The sequence below is a fragment of the Equus caballus genome, chromosome 2 (genome assembly GCF_041296265.1).
Source record: "Equus caballus isolate H_3958 breed thoroughbred chromosome 2, TB-T2T, whole genome shotgun sequence".
In the NCBI taxonomy this organism is placed as follows: Eukaryota; Metazoa; Chordata; class Mammalia; order Perissodactyla; family Equidae; genus Equus; species Equus caballus.
The window spans coordinates 29,528,533-29,544,773 of record NC_091685.1 but is presented as its reverse complement, the minus strand read 5'-3'; the positions used below and the strand labels follow the sequence as shown (position 1 = coordinate 29,544,773).

At 52.1% G+C, this 16,241-nt stretch overlaps 2 protein-coding genes across 6 annotated transcripts in view; both read right to left on the bottom strand.

Annotated features, from left to right (window-relative positions):
- AUNIP (aurora kinase A and ninein interacting protein) overlaps positions 1-2,706 on the bottom strand; it is a 30,249-nt gene extending 27,543 nt beyond the window's left edge. The window contains 1 exon segment of the mRNA XM_001504117.5: positions 2,471-2,706. Coding sequence (XP_001504167.3) covers positions 2,471-2,548 — 78 coding nt within the window. The 5' untranslated portion in view covers positions 2,549-2,706.
- Positions 2,707-3,819: 1,113 nt separating this feature from the next.
- On the bottom strand, positions 3,820-14,647 carry PAQR7 (progestin and adipoQ receptor family member 7). 5 transcript variants are annotated; one of them, XM_023635454.2, is made up of 4 exons: positions 14,129-14,647; positions 11,899-12,137; positions 10,137-10,232; positions 3,820-5,900 (listed from the first exon to the last, which is right to left on the bottom strand). In XM_023635454.2, the coding sequence occupies exon 4, from the start codon at positions 5,877-5,879 to the stop codon at positions 4,836-4,838; it is 1,044 nt and encodes a 347-aa protein (XP_023491222.1). In that variant the 5' UTR covers positions 5,880-5,900; positions 10,137-10,232; positions 11,899-12,137; positions 14,129-14,647; the 3' UTR covers positions 3,820-4,835. The 5 variants fall into 5 exon arrangements, with proteins under 5 accessions (XP_023491222.1, XP_023491220.1, XP_070107177.1 ...); XM_023635452.2 differs by having other exon boundaries at positions 10,137-10,229; positions 14,129-14,473; XM_070251076.1 differs by lacking the exon at positions 14,129-14,647 and adding an exon at positions 13,742-14,059.
- Between the last annotated feature and the right edge of the window lie 1,594 nt (positions 14,648-16,241).

Below are 16,241 nucleotides of genomic sequence, written 5' to 3'. Positions count from 1 at the left end.
TCTACTGAATGTGTGTTGCTTTCCCACCATCATAAAGTTGAAAAATCATAAGCCAAAGCACTGTAAGTTGGGGAACAGCTGTACATACTTGCTATGGACTGAACTGTATCCTCCCAAAATTGCTGAAGCCCTAACCCCACAAGGCAGGATCTGGCCATGTATGCCCTCTCACACCTTTTAGACCTCATCTACTCCTTTTTTCTCTGCCTCGCTCTGCTCCAGCCATACTGGCCTTCTTGCTGTTCTCCAAGCCAAATACACACACGTCTATCTACCTCCATCTCTTCCCCTTCTCCTTGCCCCTTTCTCTTTCTCTTCCCCTCGTCCCCACAGTGTGCACCAAGGAAAGGCCACGTGAGCACACAGTGAGAAGGTGGCCACCTACAAGCCAAGAAGGAAGTCCTCACCGGAACCCAACCCAAGCAGACTAAGATAATACTGTCACATTAATGGATATTATTCCAAATATTGGAATACTACATAGTCTTTAAAATAAATGAAGCAGGGGCCAGCCCTGTGGCTGAGTGGTTAAGTTCACATGTTCCGCGGCGGCCCAGGGTTTCGCTGGTTCCAATCCTGGGTGCAGACATGGCACCGCTCATCAGGCCATGTTGAGATGGCAACCCATATGCGACAACTGGAAGGACCCACAACTAAGAATATATAACTATGTACTGGGGGCTTTTGGGGAGAAAAAGGAAAAAAATAAAATCTTTAAAAAAAAATGAATGAAGCAGCTCTTTATCAATGCATATGAAATGATTCATAACATGCAATAAGTGAAAAAAGCAAGTTGTAGAACAATATATAATATGCTACTATTTATAACAAAGACAAGATACAAGTTTGCTTACAGATGCATAGAATATCTCTGAAAGGATACACAAGAACGTTGTGGCCTCTGAGATGGGGAAGGATGACCAGGAGTATTAGGGAGATATTTCACTGCACATCCTACACATTTTGAATTATGTACCACATGAATGTATCACCTACTCCAAAAACATTTTTAAGTTTAAAATTTTTTTAAAGGAGCATGTGGTTCATTTGCTACTTCTCAAAAAATGACTTTAGTTGTAAGACGCTTTTTAACAGTCCTCAGTTGATCTTATTCCAGCAAGCTGTAGCCACCTACAGAAAAAAATTCTCATTCATGGTTTAGATTAGGTTGACCATCTGGTCTTTAGACTACTGCCCAAACTATCCAAATCCAGCGCACCCTTCCCATCTCCAATCCCCTTCTATCTGCTTGGTTAAATCTTCCTTGATAATCTCAAATCATGATCATCTCTCTAGCCCCCAAAATCACATTTCCCTTGAGACCACTCATCTGGACATTTTTCTGCCTTGTAGAGGGTAGGAGCACTGGGCTTTGCAGCAGTCAGAACTGGGCCTGAACCCCTGATTACCTGGGTACATTTCTTAATCTAAGCCTCAATTTTTTCATCTATCCAACAGAGATAATGACAGTATCTACTTCACCGAATTTTTGTGAGTAGCTGCCGTCAATAAGGCATGTAATATCTCAGCAAAGTGCCTGACACACAGTAAGCACTCAATAAATGTTAGGTATCATTATTATTATCTGTCCATCTCTTTTCTTCCCCATAAGACTGTAAGCAACTTGAGGGCAAGAATCCTGCCTTTAGTGTCTAGGTATTTCTTACGTATAATGGGAATTATACTATATACCACAGAATAGTACCAAACAGACAAAACATATCTGAAATACTTAGCACAATGCCCAGCATAAAATGCTCAATAAGCATTAAGATTGTTCTCTCATACTTTTGTTTCTTCGTAATGTTTCTAACAGAGAATCCTGCATATGCGAGAAACCTGGGTGTGATGGCCGACCCTTCCTAGTTGGGTGAACCTGAGTTACTCAGCCTCAGTTTCCTCGTTCTCCTAAGGGTGATGATATATATAATGCATCTTAAACATTTAACAGCAGCTGGCACCTAGAGGATGCTCAACAAATACGAGGCCAGCTCCCCTTCCCGTCTCTTCTACTCTTTCCCCTGAAGGTACTGGTTCCGGGCAGGCAGACGGCCTGCAACCTGGCGGGCCCTCAGGAGGAGGATTTCATAAATTTGCATGCGCACCATCTCCCAACACCCGGGCCTCGCCTCCCGCCACCTGGCAGAGGCTCCGAGTGCCTGAGGAGTCTGCTCCTCTCAGCTCCTCGGAGCGAATGTTCCCTCCGCCCCTCCGCACCTCTCGAAGCCTCGCCGTCCCGCTCTCCCGACCCCTCCGAGCTTCCTTCCTTCCGCCTCATTTACCGACACCCTTCCCCAACCCCATTTCTTCCTCCTTCTTCAGCCTCCAATCCCTCTCGCTCGGAATTCCCAAAGCTGTTCCTTCTCGGTCCCCGACGTCACCTCCCTCGCCCAGCGGCGCCAGGAGCTCGTCTCCTCTCAGGCCGCCAGGCCCCGACCCCTCCCCCGACGCTCGCGCTCCAGCGTCCCACCTGCACTTTCCGCCTCTTCAGGGCCGCCGCGTCCAGCCACACGCCGCAGGCCTCCTCCTCGGGGCCTCTCCGCCTCATGGCGGGTGCGGAGGCCGAGCCGACCGAACAAGGGCTGGGGCTCCAGCCGCCTCAGGGAACCGCCGCAACCGCCGCCACCAGGGCAACTTTGGATCTCCCGCCAACGCTGGGGGCGGGGCTACGCCGCGGCCGCGGCCGCCCCGGCTCAGGCCCCGCCCCCAGCGTCGGCCCCGCCCCGTAAGGCCCCGCCCCCTCCCCTAAGCCCCGCCCGACGCCTCCCCCACGCCCTTCCTCTCAGGTGTGGAAAGCCTTCACGCTCTTTCTGTTCTCGTTCAGGAGTTGCTTTCCGGAGCCTATGCTGTGTGATCGCCTTCGCAGCATAGCACAAGGAATGTGTTTTTTCTTTTGGCTCAATTAGTTGCACTTTCTTACTGTAAAGTAATAACTACCGGGGGCTCAGGGTTTTCCTTGTCTCATCGCTGAATCCTCACAATCATCCCAAAAGGAAGGATGGAGCCGAGGCTCAGGTGCGCCAGGGTCCTCCACAGGACCCTAAATGGTGACCCTAAATGAATTACTTTTGTAATTCAAAAAGAAAAAAGAAATCTAAGCATAAGTGTGAAACCACATGGAAGAGGACTTAGAAAACCATGAATGCTAAAAATTTGGAGTCAAGAACTAGCTTTCAGTCCTGCCTTCACGGCTTACTATGTGGCCTTGGATTTTAAAGAGGATCAAACGAGGTTTGTGAAACTACTTTGTAAATTCTCAAAGCCCCTCAGAAATGCAAAAATGCTGGCAACCCACCCGTCCTTCCACCCTAACCACAATCCCCATAGATGTCATATTTATATAGTAGGATATTTTAGCAGTACAGCCATATTTCTTATTCATTTGGAGTTTTGTTCTTTTCTTATCTGTACTTCCTAATTTTCCTTCGCTGTACATATATTGCTTGTGTACTGTAGAAAATGCACTATTACAAAAGTTACATATAACAATATTACAAAAGTTAATGTATAAAATCCTCCTTGATTGAAGGAAAGACCAAAAAATGAAATCTTTGTCAAATTATAAGGTGCAATTATGTATATTTTAAACACATTCTTTTAATTTCTAAAACTTATTTAGTAACAAAACGCCTCCGCCTTTCCTGCCAAAAAAAAAGTTCACTTATATAGTGTATAAAGCCCCAAGCCCACACGCCAGGCAAACATAGAACAGGAACTGCCCCCCTTCTCCCTGTGCCCACCCCCAGGAGCCCCAGCTTCCTTGGGAAAACCTCCTCCTGGCCCCTCGCTGGGACAGGAGACAAAAAGCAAAGAGGCAGCTGTTAGCACAGTCACTTTATTGCATCTAGGACACATCAGAGTCCAGATCACCGCCAGCTCCAGCCCCACTGAACTCCTCCTTCCATACCTCTTGGCCTTTGTACAGGTTTTTCCCTCTGCCGGGAAGGTCCTTCCTGAATCTGCAAACTCCTACTCACCCTTCCCAACCCAAGACCCTGAGGGTCCCAGGCTACACTGATTATTCGCTCCTCAGTGCTTCCCCTGACAGTTCATTCCATTATTAAAGTCTTCATCATCTCGTATGGATCCACGGGGCCCAGTCGGTGGTGTACCTCTGAGCAGAGGCCTAGGAAACACATACTGGATAACTGAATCGTGAACAAGGGAACCAGGAGAGAGGCTGGGAACAGGATGGGTGGGACACGGAGGCCAGAGCTACACCATTGGGGCTCACCATCTAGGGCAGTGACTGAAGAGGTGTGGGTCACTGGATGGGATCCATTTCCACCTGGCACAATCTTCTACCTTTGGGGGCTCCCTGGAGCTCCAAACCTCCAGGCTGGGGTTCAAGGCACAGTAAGCTCCTGCACACACTTGGGGCCCGCCCCTTCCCTATCCACCCAGGAAACCTGGGTAAGGGGGCTGCTGAGGCCTCCCCTACCTCTCAGCTCAAATCGGACTGGCCTTAATCCCACCTTCACCCCCTCTCAGGTAATCTGGAAGCCCCAAACCAGGGTCCTGGCCCTAACTGACCCCCCCATCCTTATCCTAGTGAAAGGCAGTGTGGGGAGGCAAACCAGGGTGGCCCACATCTTTCTCTCTTCCCCTCTCCTAGGGCAGGGAACTGGGGCAGGCCCAGGAGTGGACTCCAGCAGTTCCTGGCCAATCCCCAAATCCAAGGACTGGCCAGTGCCGCCTGTGGCAGCTGAGGTGTGCGCAGAGAGTCACCGCGGGCCAGACACAAACAACTTTACCAGGACTTGTTCCCATCTGGAGCCAAGCCTGGACCCCTGGACCTCCACTATACCTCCCTCCCTATCAGATGCCACCCCCCTTCACTGGGTCTTCCGATCAAGTTTGCGCCGTACCAGCTGGCTCAGGAGGAACGCAGTGAGGAAACTGCTGCCCATGGTGAGCAGGAAGAGGCCGGAGAAGTTGTGGGGCCAGCGGGTGTGCAGAGGCTCATAGATGGGCCGGCGGGCCTCATAGTCCAGCGCCACGGCCTCCAGCTGAGCCAGCGTGCACAGCACCAAGAACACATGGAAGACCTGGTGGCCTTGCCCGAAGACATGGCAGCTGCCAGGGAACCAGCGCTCAGGCTCGAAGGCTGAGAAGAAAGCGGCAGCCAGCAGGAAGAAGAGCACCTGGCACTTGTGGTAGAGAAGAGCCGGGTCGTCTGTGGCAGGGTCAGAGACCAGGATGCGGTGCACCACGGGGCTGATGTCCAGGGCGTAGGCCAGTGCCGAGGGCACCTCCTGGAAAGTGCGGCCCAGCAGGCCGGGCTTTTGGGTGTACTTGCTATAGCAGGAGCCAGTGCAGGAGAGCCAGGCAAGAAAGGCAGCCATGGGCAGGAAAATGCTGTGCACCCGGGCATGCCAGGCGGGCTCGATGGCGTAGTGGAAGTGCACCAGGGCACTGCCATACTGGTACACGGCCACACCCACGTAGTCCAGGAAGAAGAAGCTGTAATGCCAGAACTCAGACTTGGCCTGCAGGAGGTGAGCCAAGGCACTGAAGGAGAGGTAGGTGAAGGAGGTGAAGATAATGATGAAGAGAGGCAGGGCGTGCGGGTCTCCCCAGAAGTCCACGGTCCCCGCGAAGATGGCCAGCCGCAGCAGCAGCACCAGGGCCGCCAGCAGGTGGGTCCAGACGTTCACGGCCTCGTTGTGCTGCTGGAACAGAGTGCGGAAGTAGAAGCGCCAGGTCTGATGCAGCGGCCGGTAGCCCACATAGATGTATGGCTTCCAGAAGAGGGGCGGCACCTCGGCTCGGTCCACCGTGAAGACAGTATCTGGCTGCACAGATGACTGAGGCTCCTGGTGGACCTGCCGCAAACTGGGCAGGAGGTGGCTGAGCTTCTGGGCCACCAACGTGGCCATGGCTGTGGGTCAGACAAGGAGCTGGAAGAGAGGCGAGAGCAAAGTCAGGAGGCTGGGGTGCTCAGCCTGTCACCCACGTGAGCAGCAGCTGGGAAGCCCTGATGCCAGGTCTTATTCCCTCCTCCCGTCCCCTTATCCCTACACCGAATTTAAGAGGAGAGGAGTCATCCTAAGGGAGAGCTTCATTCTGACTCACGATTGTTCTGCTGTCTGATGTATACCGAGTGACTAGAACAGTGTCTGGTACATAATAGGTGCTCAATAAATGTTTGAGGAATGCATTACTTAAGGAGGCTCAGTATCTCAGCCATTTCCTTTCCAGTCCAGGCTCCACACAGCAGCTCCCACTGTTCTCTCCTGTGTTCATGCTGCCATCAGTGTTCACCTGGTGGTGACAATGACCTTGCTAAGAGACCCACTGCCTCTACCTCTAGCCCCTTCAGAGCAGCCTGGGTCTCTCACTGACCCTCCATTACCCGACATGATTTGGTCCCTGTTACCTTTTCCAACCTTATTGCTCAACCACAATGCACTTCACATCCAGCCACAGCCTTACCAAACACCTGGGCCTGCTGTTTCTCATGTCTGCAGCTTGGCACAAGCTATTCCCTCCCCCTGAGACACTTTCCTCCTCTTGCATATCAGGCAAACTCCTACTCATCCCTCAAAACCCATTTCTTCTGTGATACTTTCCCTGGCCCTCTGAACCTCCTGTGATGACTCCTCTACTTGAGTGCCTACCATCAGATACCCATCCTGTGACCATTATATCACTTGTCATGGGCATTAACATTGTTAATGTAAGCTCATTGAGGATAGGCGGTTTGTCTCATTATTTTGGGAACCCCTTGGGCTTAGCAGGTAGCTGGTGCTCAATGTTTGTTGAATGAAAGAACAACATAACAGCATCCTGACAACACTTCATACCCTTCAAGACCCAACTCAGAATGCCTCTTTCTTCCTGAAAGTCCCCGGTAACAACTGATCCTATAAAAACAACCCTTTCACTCAGCCATACCCCCCACTCAAGTTGCCCCCTCCAGCCCTTCCACACCCACCCATGGTTGCTAATTGCAAATAAATCAAATCTAACCCCTTACCCAAGGATTCAAGACCGCAGGACCTGCTCCCACCCTCATTTCCCACATAACCCAATGTCACATCCTGTACCAACTTCCTTTCCCTCCAGTGACATCCTTGAAGGCCAATACAAGCTGCCATTTCCAGGGGACCTCCTTACTGCCTCCTTAGCTTCCCCTGTGGGAAACTGATAATGGCTTATACAATTTAGCATTTAAAATAGATTCATTCATTCATTCATTCATTCATTCAACAAACACTTACTGAGCCCCTTCTCTGCGTCAGGTCCTGTGCTGGATCCAGGGGAGGGCAGAGTGGAAGGGGATTTGATCCCTGTCCTCAGGAACTTCATGGTACAACAGAGGTTACAGAGAGGAAAACAAATCATAGCAAATGCTTACACTGCACTTGCTGTGTGCCAGACACTGTTTGAAGCATTCTATGTGTAACTGACTCATTTAAGCGTCAGAACACCCTGTGAAGTATCATTATTCCCATTCTTCAGATAATAAACTGAGGCACAGAGAAGTTAAGTACATGCCCACCCACCTAGCTAGAAAGCAGCAGAGACACGATCTGAACTCAGTTAGGATCTTAACCACCATCCTAAACTGCCCTTTGCAAGACGAGGTAGCAAATGCTATTAATCATTTCATAATTATATACTATTTGTCTGATACCAGTTGCTTCATTCGGCCTTATCATTATTCACTGTGTCATTCATTAAATCAAACATCTATTGAAAAGCTGGCACCTGCCAGTCAACTCCCCTCCCTCAACCTCCCTCCAACAAGCTGATTGGACTCAGCATCCAGGTATTCTGTTCAGTGTTCACCAGATATTTACTGCAACTACCTTTGCACCAGTCACTGTAAGAGACAAGGAGATCCAGGCAGGATAAAGCACTGTGTTCTCTGCCACCAGCACTGGATCGCCCCGTCCCGAGGCCACCCAATTATCACACATGGTCCAAGTAAATGCAGAGGGCTTGATAGGCAAAGGCCACAGCCCGATTTGCATCCCTAAGCTCGTCCTGCATTACATTCTGAGGTCATCTCTGGGGTCTGGCCTTTCCTAGTCCAGGGAGGAGGCGGGAGCTAAGTCATCACAGCACCGCCCGAGGGGCGCCCCGACATGATACTTGTCCTTTCTGTTCCCAGACACTTGTCCTTTCTGTTCTCAGACAGCCGGGCACAGGGCAGGTTAAGAAGCAGACCGTGCTGATGGACTAATTAATGGAGCCACTTCCATCCAGAGCACGAGACCCCTGGCCCGCCTTGCTGTTGGGGAGCCAGCACTGGATTTCTTCTCCTCCCTGACAGACTGGGCTTCAGCCTCAACAATCTGACCTCCGCCCTGGTCTACAACTTTGTCTTCCCATCTCAGGACCTCGGGGAGCCAGAAAAGGCCTCTGGAAGCATCTCGTGCAGCTCCCTTGTTTTACATCGAGGACACAGGAAGGCCTTCCTCAGAACTGCCCAGTCCAGCAAGGTTTCCATTGCACCAGGAGGGCAAAGACCAGGGAATGACGACATGCGATGGTGGCCTGGTTCCTGAGTCCCTGTGATCTAAGTCCAGTCCAATGCTCCACATCCCACTCTTTGAACTTTCTATGGCATAACAGCATGTTAAAGGCTCTGAGAAGTCCTGCAGCAAAGAAACCTGCCTCTCTTTGTTGAACCTACATTTGCCAACCTTACGTAGCCAAGGATGCCTTTTCCTGTTACATATTATAAAGCCAGCTCAAACGTAATAAGTGTTTACTCTATGCTCACTCTTTACAATCTGATTGCAATTAATTCTCATCACTAGCTTGTGAGATAGGTATTATTATGCCCATTTTGTTTGTTGAGGACAGTGAAATTCAGAGAGATTAAGAGCTCATTACCCAAGGTCAGAGAAGGAGAGAGAGAGGTGGGGCCAGGATTTGAACCCAGCTCTCTGACTGCAGAGACTGGACCTCTTAGCCACTCTGCTACAGCCCTGCCTCCTGTCACACCTATCTGCACCCACAGAACTACTTTGGAAAATACTGGTCTCTAGGGCCAGCCCAGTGGTGCAGCAGTTAAGTTCTCAGGTTCCGCTTCTCGGGAGCCTGGGGTTCGCTGGTTGGGGTGCAGACATGGCACCGCTTGGCACACCATGCTGTGGTAGGCATCCCACATATAAAGTAGAGGAAGATGGGCATGGATGTTAGCTCAGAGCCAGTCTTCCTCAGCAAAAAAGAGGAGGACTGGCAGTAGTTAGCTCAGGGCTAATCTTCCTCAAAAAAAAAAAAAAAAGAAAAGAAAAGAAAAGAAAATACTGGTTGAAAGCAGGTACCCAAGTCTTTTCCCATAAATTATTTCCTTAGGTTTCTAGCAACGGATTCACATCCAGAGACCTCAGTCTCCCCCAGTTATCACTACCCACTCGCTCTGCACCAGGGAAGGCCTGGCTCACTACCCCATCAGGGGGGTGATAGCTCACTCACAGCCCCCTCTCCCTCCCCCAGCACAACAGGCCCTAAGCACAGAACCCAGAGGCCACATACTGAGATAACAGGGATCCTGCCGCCCTATCTCCTTTAGACCTCAGCCAGAGGCCCCATTCCATCTGAATAGGTCTACTTTCAGAAATAGTTCCCCTCTCCAGATTCCATGGAAAGGGGCCCTGGATCCAGGGGAAATGAGCAGGGGTCCAGCATGAGCTGGAAGGGTGAGGGTGGGGATCCAGACAGCACCCTCAGGGCATCCTCTGCGTAGTCTGCCCACCAGGCTGCTGGGATCTGCCGGTTCCAGGCATCCCACTCCAGCCCAGGACACCTCCACGGCCCCCTCCAAGCCTCCCATACTGCGCTAGTTACCTAGGGGTTTCTCTCAAGCCTGGGGGCTGATGATTTCCGCTGTAGGATGGGACAAATTTGCCAGAGGCCAAGTACTGAGTGGCACTTCCACAGGTGAGGGTCACCAGGCGTGGGACTTCCAGGGACTGTCTTGTGTGATGTCACCACCAGAGGGTGGGGCTAAAGACAACCTTCACCCCTCTACCCTCCCCCCATCACCACTCCCACATCGGTCAAATCCAGGCTAAACTCTGCCCTCCTGGCCAGGCCTTAGCTGCAGAAAGAAGCCCACGGTTAAGCTCTGCGTGAAACATCTGGGGAAAGTGAGGGCTAGCTGAAAAGCTGTGACTTACCCAAGATCACACGGCAAGGCAGGCAAAGCTGGGCTGAGACCAGGTGTCCAGGGCCTGGTTGAGGGATGTCAGGCAAACTTGACTGGCTTCTGTCTGCTCCTCACCGGGAATCAGAGTGGAAGGAAGTCAGGAAGAGAGGAGAAAAGACACATAAAGGCTCGTGAAGGAGATGGACTTCAGATTCAGACAAACCAGGTCTGACTCCTGATTCCATAACATATTAGCTGTGTGATCTAAGACAAGTGACTCCCCTTCCCTTATCCTTAGCTCCCTCATGGGAATTATTATCTACCTCATAGACTGCTGCAAAGATAAAATTCATTAGAAGAAAGTGTTAGCACAGTTTCAAGACTCAATAAACAATTGCTATTATTATTTATTAATAGCAGTAGTAACTAATTACTACTAAGAATAGTAGTATTTAAAATATCTCCAGGGCCAAGCCCGGTGGTGCAGCAGTTAAATGCACACATTCTGCTTCGGTGGCCCGGGGTTCACCAGTTCAGATCCTGGGTGCAGACATGACACCACTTGGGAAGCCATGCTGTGGTAGGCGTCCCACATATAAAGTAGAGGAAGATGGGCATGGATGTTAGCTCAGGGCCAGTCTTCCTCAGCAAAAAGAGGAGGACTGGCAGCAGATGTTAGCTCAGGGCTAATCTTCCTCAATCAATCAATCAATCAATCAATCAATAAAAAATATCTCCAGCCTGAGATTTCCTCGGGGTTCTCTAAAAAACTCATTCCTCTTTTAGCCCTCAATAGCTGGGTGCACTGGATTGGGGGGCCTTAGAAAGTTATCTGTGTTTCTTTAAACATTTACCTTTCTCTGAGGGCGCATTTAGGGACCAGGGGAATTTGGCGGGAGTTTGGACTTCTAGAGACACTGACTTTATTTAATACTTAAAGTGTTCTCAGCAAAGACCATTCAGAGTAACCTTTCTGGATTCACAGAGCCCTGAAGATTTGCACTTGCCCCCAGACCCAACAGAGGTAGACGGGAAGTGAAACCCCCAGGGACAAGGGTCCCAGCCCTAGCAGTCCCAGCAGCCGGCAGAAGGGAAAAGTGGGTGGCCCGCCCTGGCAGTTAATCTGACAGGCACATGGGGCACGTGGCCAGGCCGGGGCATGTCCTGCAGGTTTGGAAGGCTTCCAGGTTGTCTGAAGTTTAGAACTGAGATCTCCAGGCTCCAAGTCCGGCTTCCTCCATCAGCCTGAGCAGCTCCGTCCTCCTCTCCCCTCGCAGCTCCCCAGCCCTCCCAGCTCACATTCCCCTTTTCCTGAACTCAAGGTCAACCTCCTCACCTCCCTCCTCAACCAAGGCTGGCCACCCCTAGTTCCTCCTGGTCTCCACCTGATACACACTGTCAGAGTCCCCTAATCCCTCTGGGGGCAAAAATAGCAGACCAGGTTGGGAGGATGGGGTAGGAAATGGGCTATGGAGGGGACAGCCACGGGGTAGACCCATGCCATAGTTTTACTCTGCGCTCACTATATGCCAGGCACATGGCTGCAAAGCTGGGGCGCACGGTGAATGAAGCAGGCAGGCTCCCTGCCCTGACGGAGCTCACCCACACAATGAAAAGCCCACGGGCCTAGGGAAATCCAGACCAGAGGGAAGGCGCCCAGGTAGTGACCATGGAGCACTGGAGAGAGCTGCGGCTCCAAGGAAGGGTGTCTACCACTCACCTCGGGCCCATCTTTCAAGAGAAGCCAGGTCCCCATTTTTATGTGAGAATGGGATTTCAGGTCTGGAACTTACCAGCTGTGTGACTTTGCTAAAATCCTTTAACCTCTCTGAGCCTGTTTCTTCACTTACAATCGAAGGATAATAATAGCCACCTTTTGGGCTCTTGTGAGAGTCAAAGTCACGGATGCTAGGCGTTGGCTCTGGCACAGCACTGGCTCCACTGTTTTTGTTGGCTTCTAGTCCTGGCTCAGCCACTCAGTCCCTGTGTGACCTTGGACAAGTCCCTTCTGCTCTCGGCCCTGTTTCTCCACCTGTCAAAGGAGAGAGTGAATTCACCAGTGACTTCAAAGGGCCCTTCCTGGCCTACTATGTGCCAGGTGCTGGAGCCTCAGCAGCAAATAAAGCAGTTAAAACACTGCCCTTAGAGAATTAACAGCCCAGCTATTTAATAGCTAAAGGGAACACCTAAGGGTTTTAACACCCTGCCCTATTGGAACTCCTAACTCCTAACTCCCTATTGGAACTCCTAACTCCTAAGTATCATTGAGTTATAATTCCACTTCCTCTTCTGCCTCCTTTCTGACATGCAAAATATTCATTGTTGTTTCTCTGGCCCCAACTGTTCAGCACACTCCCTTAAAGAGAGCTTTATCTTGCCATGGAAGGCAAAGTTTAACCCCATTGGATAAAAATGATAAGGCCAGGCCAGTGTTAACCACCGGCTGTCAGAGGTAAACTCTCCTGAAGGGTCCTGATAAGGACAGCACAGTCGGGCAGAGCCTGAAATGTTACTAACTAGACCAGGCACTGCGGGCAGTAACTTACAGCGGCTTGCTGTTTACCAATGACTTTCACACACATTTCACCTCTCCCCCCCAGCAACTCTTTGAACCTGCAACTAAGCCGGTGTCACAGCCGCGAGGGCAGGATGGCAGAGCACACGGGTCTGACTCCAAAATCAGTGCTCCTGCCCTCCATCTGCTGTATTCAGCTCCCAGGTGCCCAGTGGGCGGCCACAGATGATACAAGCAAAGTTTTCATCTCTGGCTGGCTACTCGCTGTCTCCACAAGTGGGTCACCTCCCTCACTGCAAACCAATTCCCCAACTCGGCCCAACGTGTTTAAAGAAAAAGTCCTTCCATGTCTTCCAAAACTGAACAGGAACCACTTGTGGTTTTTTGTAACTGCACTTTGGGCCTCCATTTGTCCTGAAAAGTGTGATCAGCACGAGATAACTCTTACAGGAATTCTTTCGTGGAGATCAGACTCACAAATGCTGTGAGGACAGGGAAGAACCTGGAGAAAAGCAGGCCCAGAGAGGTTAGGGGAGCTGGCTACAGTCACCCAGCACAGGAGGCAATAAAGGGAGCTGAGATTCACCATTGACCAGCAAGGAGACCAGCAAGCAGAACTAGCAAGTTCGCTGGGCAGGAGAACTGAAGCTGGAGAGGGGCGGCCTCTCACCAAGGAGCCCAGAGGTGGCACAAGGCCCATGCCTGGAGGCTGAGCTCCTCTCCCATAGGAGCTAAAACATGGAGTCCTGGGCCATGTACTCAGGGGTAGCCAGGCTCTGAGAATCCATCAGACTCTCAGACTTCTCAGCCTTGGCCTGACCTGGCCCCATCCTCCCACCAGGCCTGCGTTGGGCGAGGGGGGGGGGGGGGCATGACCCAGGGAAACCTCTGGGGGTCCTCAAAGCCTGTGGGCTTGAGGAAAGTGCTGTGGGGCTCCTTCCCCTTCCCTCACTGAGTGAGGGGAACCCCCATGCTCTCCTGACACGAAGGGAGCTTTCCTCATCCCCACGGGGCTAGGCTCCTTTGGAGCAAGTGCCCTCCTGGACCCCAGCAGCGCTGTTCCCACTGTTTCCGGTTTCCCAGCTGGGAGCCCCTCACATCACCCAGTTCCAGGTACTCACACTCCTTTTTGCCCCCAGAGTCTCCCCAGATTCCTCCTCCAGTCCTGCCTAGCTTCCTGCAGGACTCCGAGGCCCTCCCAGGCCAGCCCGGTCCTCTGCCGCTCGCTCACAGACGTCCTCCCCCTCCGGCTCTGCCTCCCTGCCTCCTCCGGCCTCCTCCACTCCTCCCGGAGATGCTCCCGCTCTGCGCCTCCTTCCTGCTCCCACTCCCTCGCGGCGGCGCCCCCTCCAGCTGGTCCCCTGGCGTCCTCCCACTCTTGACCGGAGGTGCGCCCTCTCCGGCGACAGAGGCCTGCCGGGGCTCCCTCCCGCCTGCTCACGCGACCGGCCCCCGCCCAGCCCAGCCTTGAGCCGCCCGCAGCCCCCCACGCGCCCCCCGCCCGGTACCTGCGGCCGAGCAGCGCTGGGCGCGGGGCGGGCGGCGAGCGCACGGATAAAGGCGCGGCGGCTCCGCCCCGAGCCCGGGGGAGGGCCGGGGGGCGGCGGGCGGCGGCGCTCACTCCGGGCTCAGGGCTGGCCTTGCGCAAGCTTCCTCTCCCACGCCGCGTCCGCGGGTTGCACGGGGGCGAGAGGGGTCACCCCCACCCGGACGACGGAGTCTTGGGAGGGCCTGGGGTCATCGTGCAGATGGGGACACGGAGGCCCAGAGAGCAGAAATGGTTGCGCAAGTCCGGCGGTGGCGCTGCGGAGGCTGCGGCTCAGCGGCCTCCGCTTCCGGCTGACTTGAACCTCGGCTCCCGAGGCCGGGCGGCTGCCGGTCGGGGCACGTCGTAGCAGGAGCGGGAGAAGGTTCCCAGCGAGAGCCCGCGGCCCGGTCCCGAAGCCACGCAGACCCACACAGTCCACCCTCACTAGGCGGCTTCTGGTGGAGATACAACCGACCTTCCCATCTTCATCGCTCCGCCTGCGGAGCTCCAGCCCACCTCTGTGCCCCCGTCTTATTCAAGTTCCCACCCAAAGACCTCTCAGGTAGCTTCCCCTGAAGCCCAAGGCTCACTGTTTGGACCTCTATTAAAACACTCGCTTTCAGGGGCCAGCCCAGTGGCATAGTGGTTAAGGTTGCGCTCCTCTTGCCCGGGGTGCACAAGTTTGGATCCTGGGTGCAGACCTACACACCGCTCATCAAGCCGTATGTGGCGGCATCCCACATACAAACTAGAGGAAGATTGGTACAGATGTTAGCCCAGCGACGATCTTCCTCACCACACGCACACACACACAAACCCCACTTTCTTCTCCCTAGTGTAACGTCTCCCCCGGGAGTGGGGCTGAGGAATCCCCGCACATAGTAGACCCCCAGTACATACTGAACCAACAAAAGCAGGGGTTGTCCTCTCCTCTGGTGTGCTAAGACCTGGCCCAGGCGGCATGGGGAGACACCCCTCCCCTGTCTTGGGAGTATGCAGCCTGATGGATGAAGAGCTGAGAGGAGACTGTGGGGGAAGGACCCTGCTCTGCCCTCAGGGAGCTTTGAGTCCATTCAGAGAGACAGTTGTGGCCGTGATGGCAGGATCCAAGTCCTGGCACTATCTCTAACTCACCCTGTGACCTTGGGCAAGCCTCCTTGTTCTCTCTGGGCCTCGGTTTTATTACCTGTAAAATGCAGATAAGCATAATACCAACCTGTCAGCATTGTTCGGAGGATTAAATAAAACGTTTGGTATGAAGGTTCTTTGTCAGCTGCAAGATACTAGAGGAACATATTTTTCTTTATTATAACCAAATGCATATAATCATAATGTAATAGGATGAAATAGGTCTTAGCTTCAACGGGTTCAGACAAACCCTTAAAAATTAGTTAAATCTCCCTTACCCACATGGATAGGAAAAGTGACACAGAAAATCCAATCATTTAGAAGAGATAGGGTATAGGAAATGAAAACAAGGAAGGACATTATGGAGATTATGTTCTACGTGATGGGGTATAGTCTATCATAGTGAATAAAAACTTGTAAGGTGATTTGGCTTCAGCTTCCATTTTTGGAACACCTTGTCTTGTTTTTAAAGCCATAGCTTATAAAACTCTTGCTGTGCGCAGAGCCATGTGCTACACTGTTGTCATGATTATCGCCTTTGATCTAGACAACCCTATTAACCCATTTTACAAATTGGTGAGCTGAGGCTCAGAAAGGGGACTCAGGACTGTTATATTATCTCATTTGGCCTCATGCATTCCTGCCAGGTGGTGTGTTGCCCTGCATTTTATGGATAGAAAAACTGAGGCCGAGAGGGGAGAAAGGATGTGTACCAGGTCATATAGCTCTGGGTGTATTCAGGCTCTGGGAAGTGGACCTGGAGGTATGCTTGGGGGAGAAAAGTCACTTAACCATGAAACTTGACCGTGGATAGTTGACAGCTGAATGACAAAAATAATGAAAATAAGAATAGGGGTCACTGATGAACCAGTTGCCATGTGCCAGGCTCATGCAAAGCCCCTTTGTGCACTGTAGGCCCATGATGGGGTTTTGTCATGATCTCAGTTTGTGGATGAGGTAACAGG

Excerpts from the sequence above, each read along its gene's own strand:
- PAQR7 (XM_023635454.2), bottom strand. The coding sequence starts at position 5,879 with ATGGCCACGTTGGTGGCCCAGAAGCTCAGCCACCTCCTGCCCAGTTTG.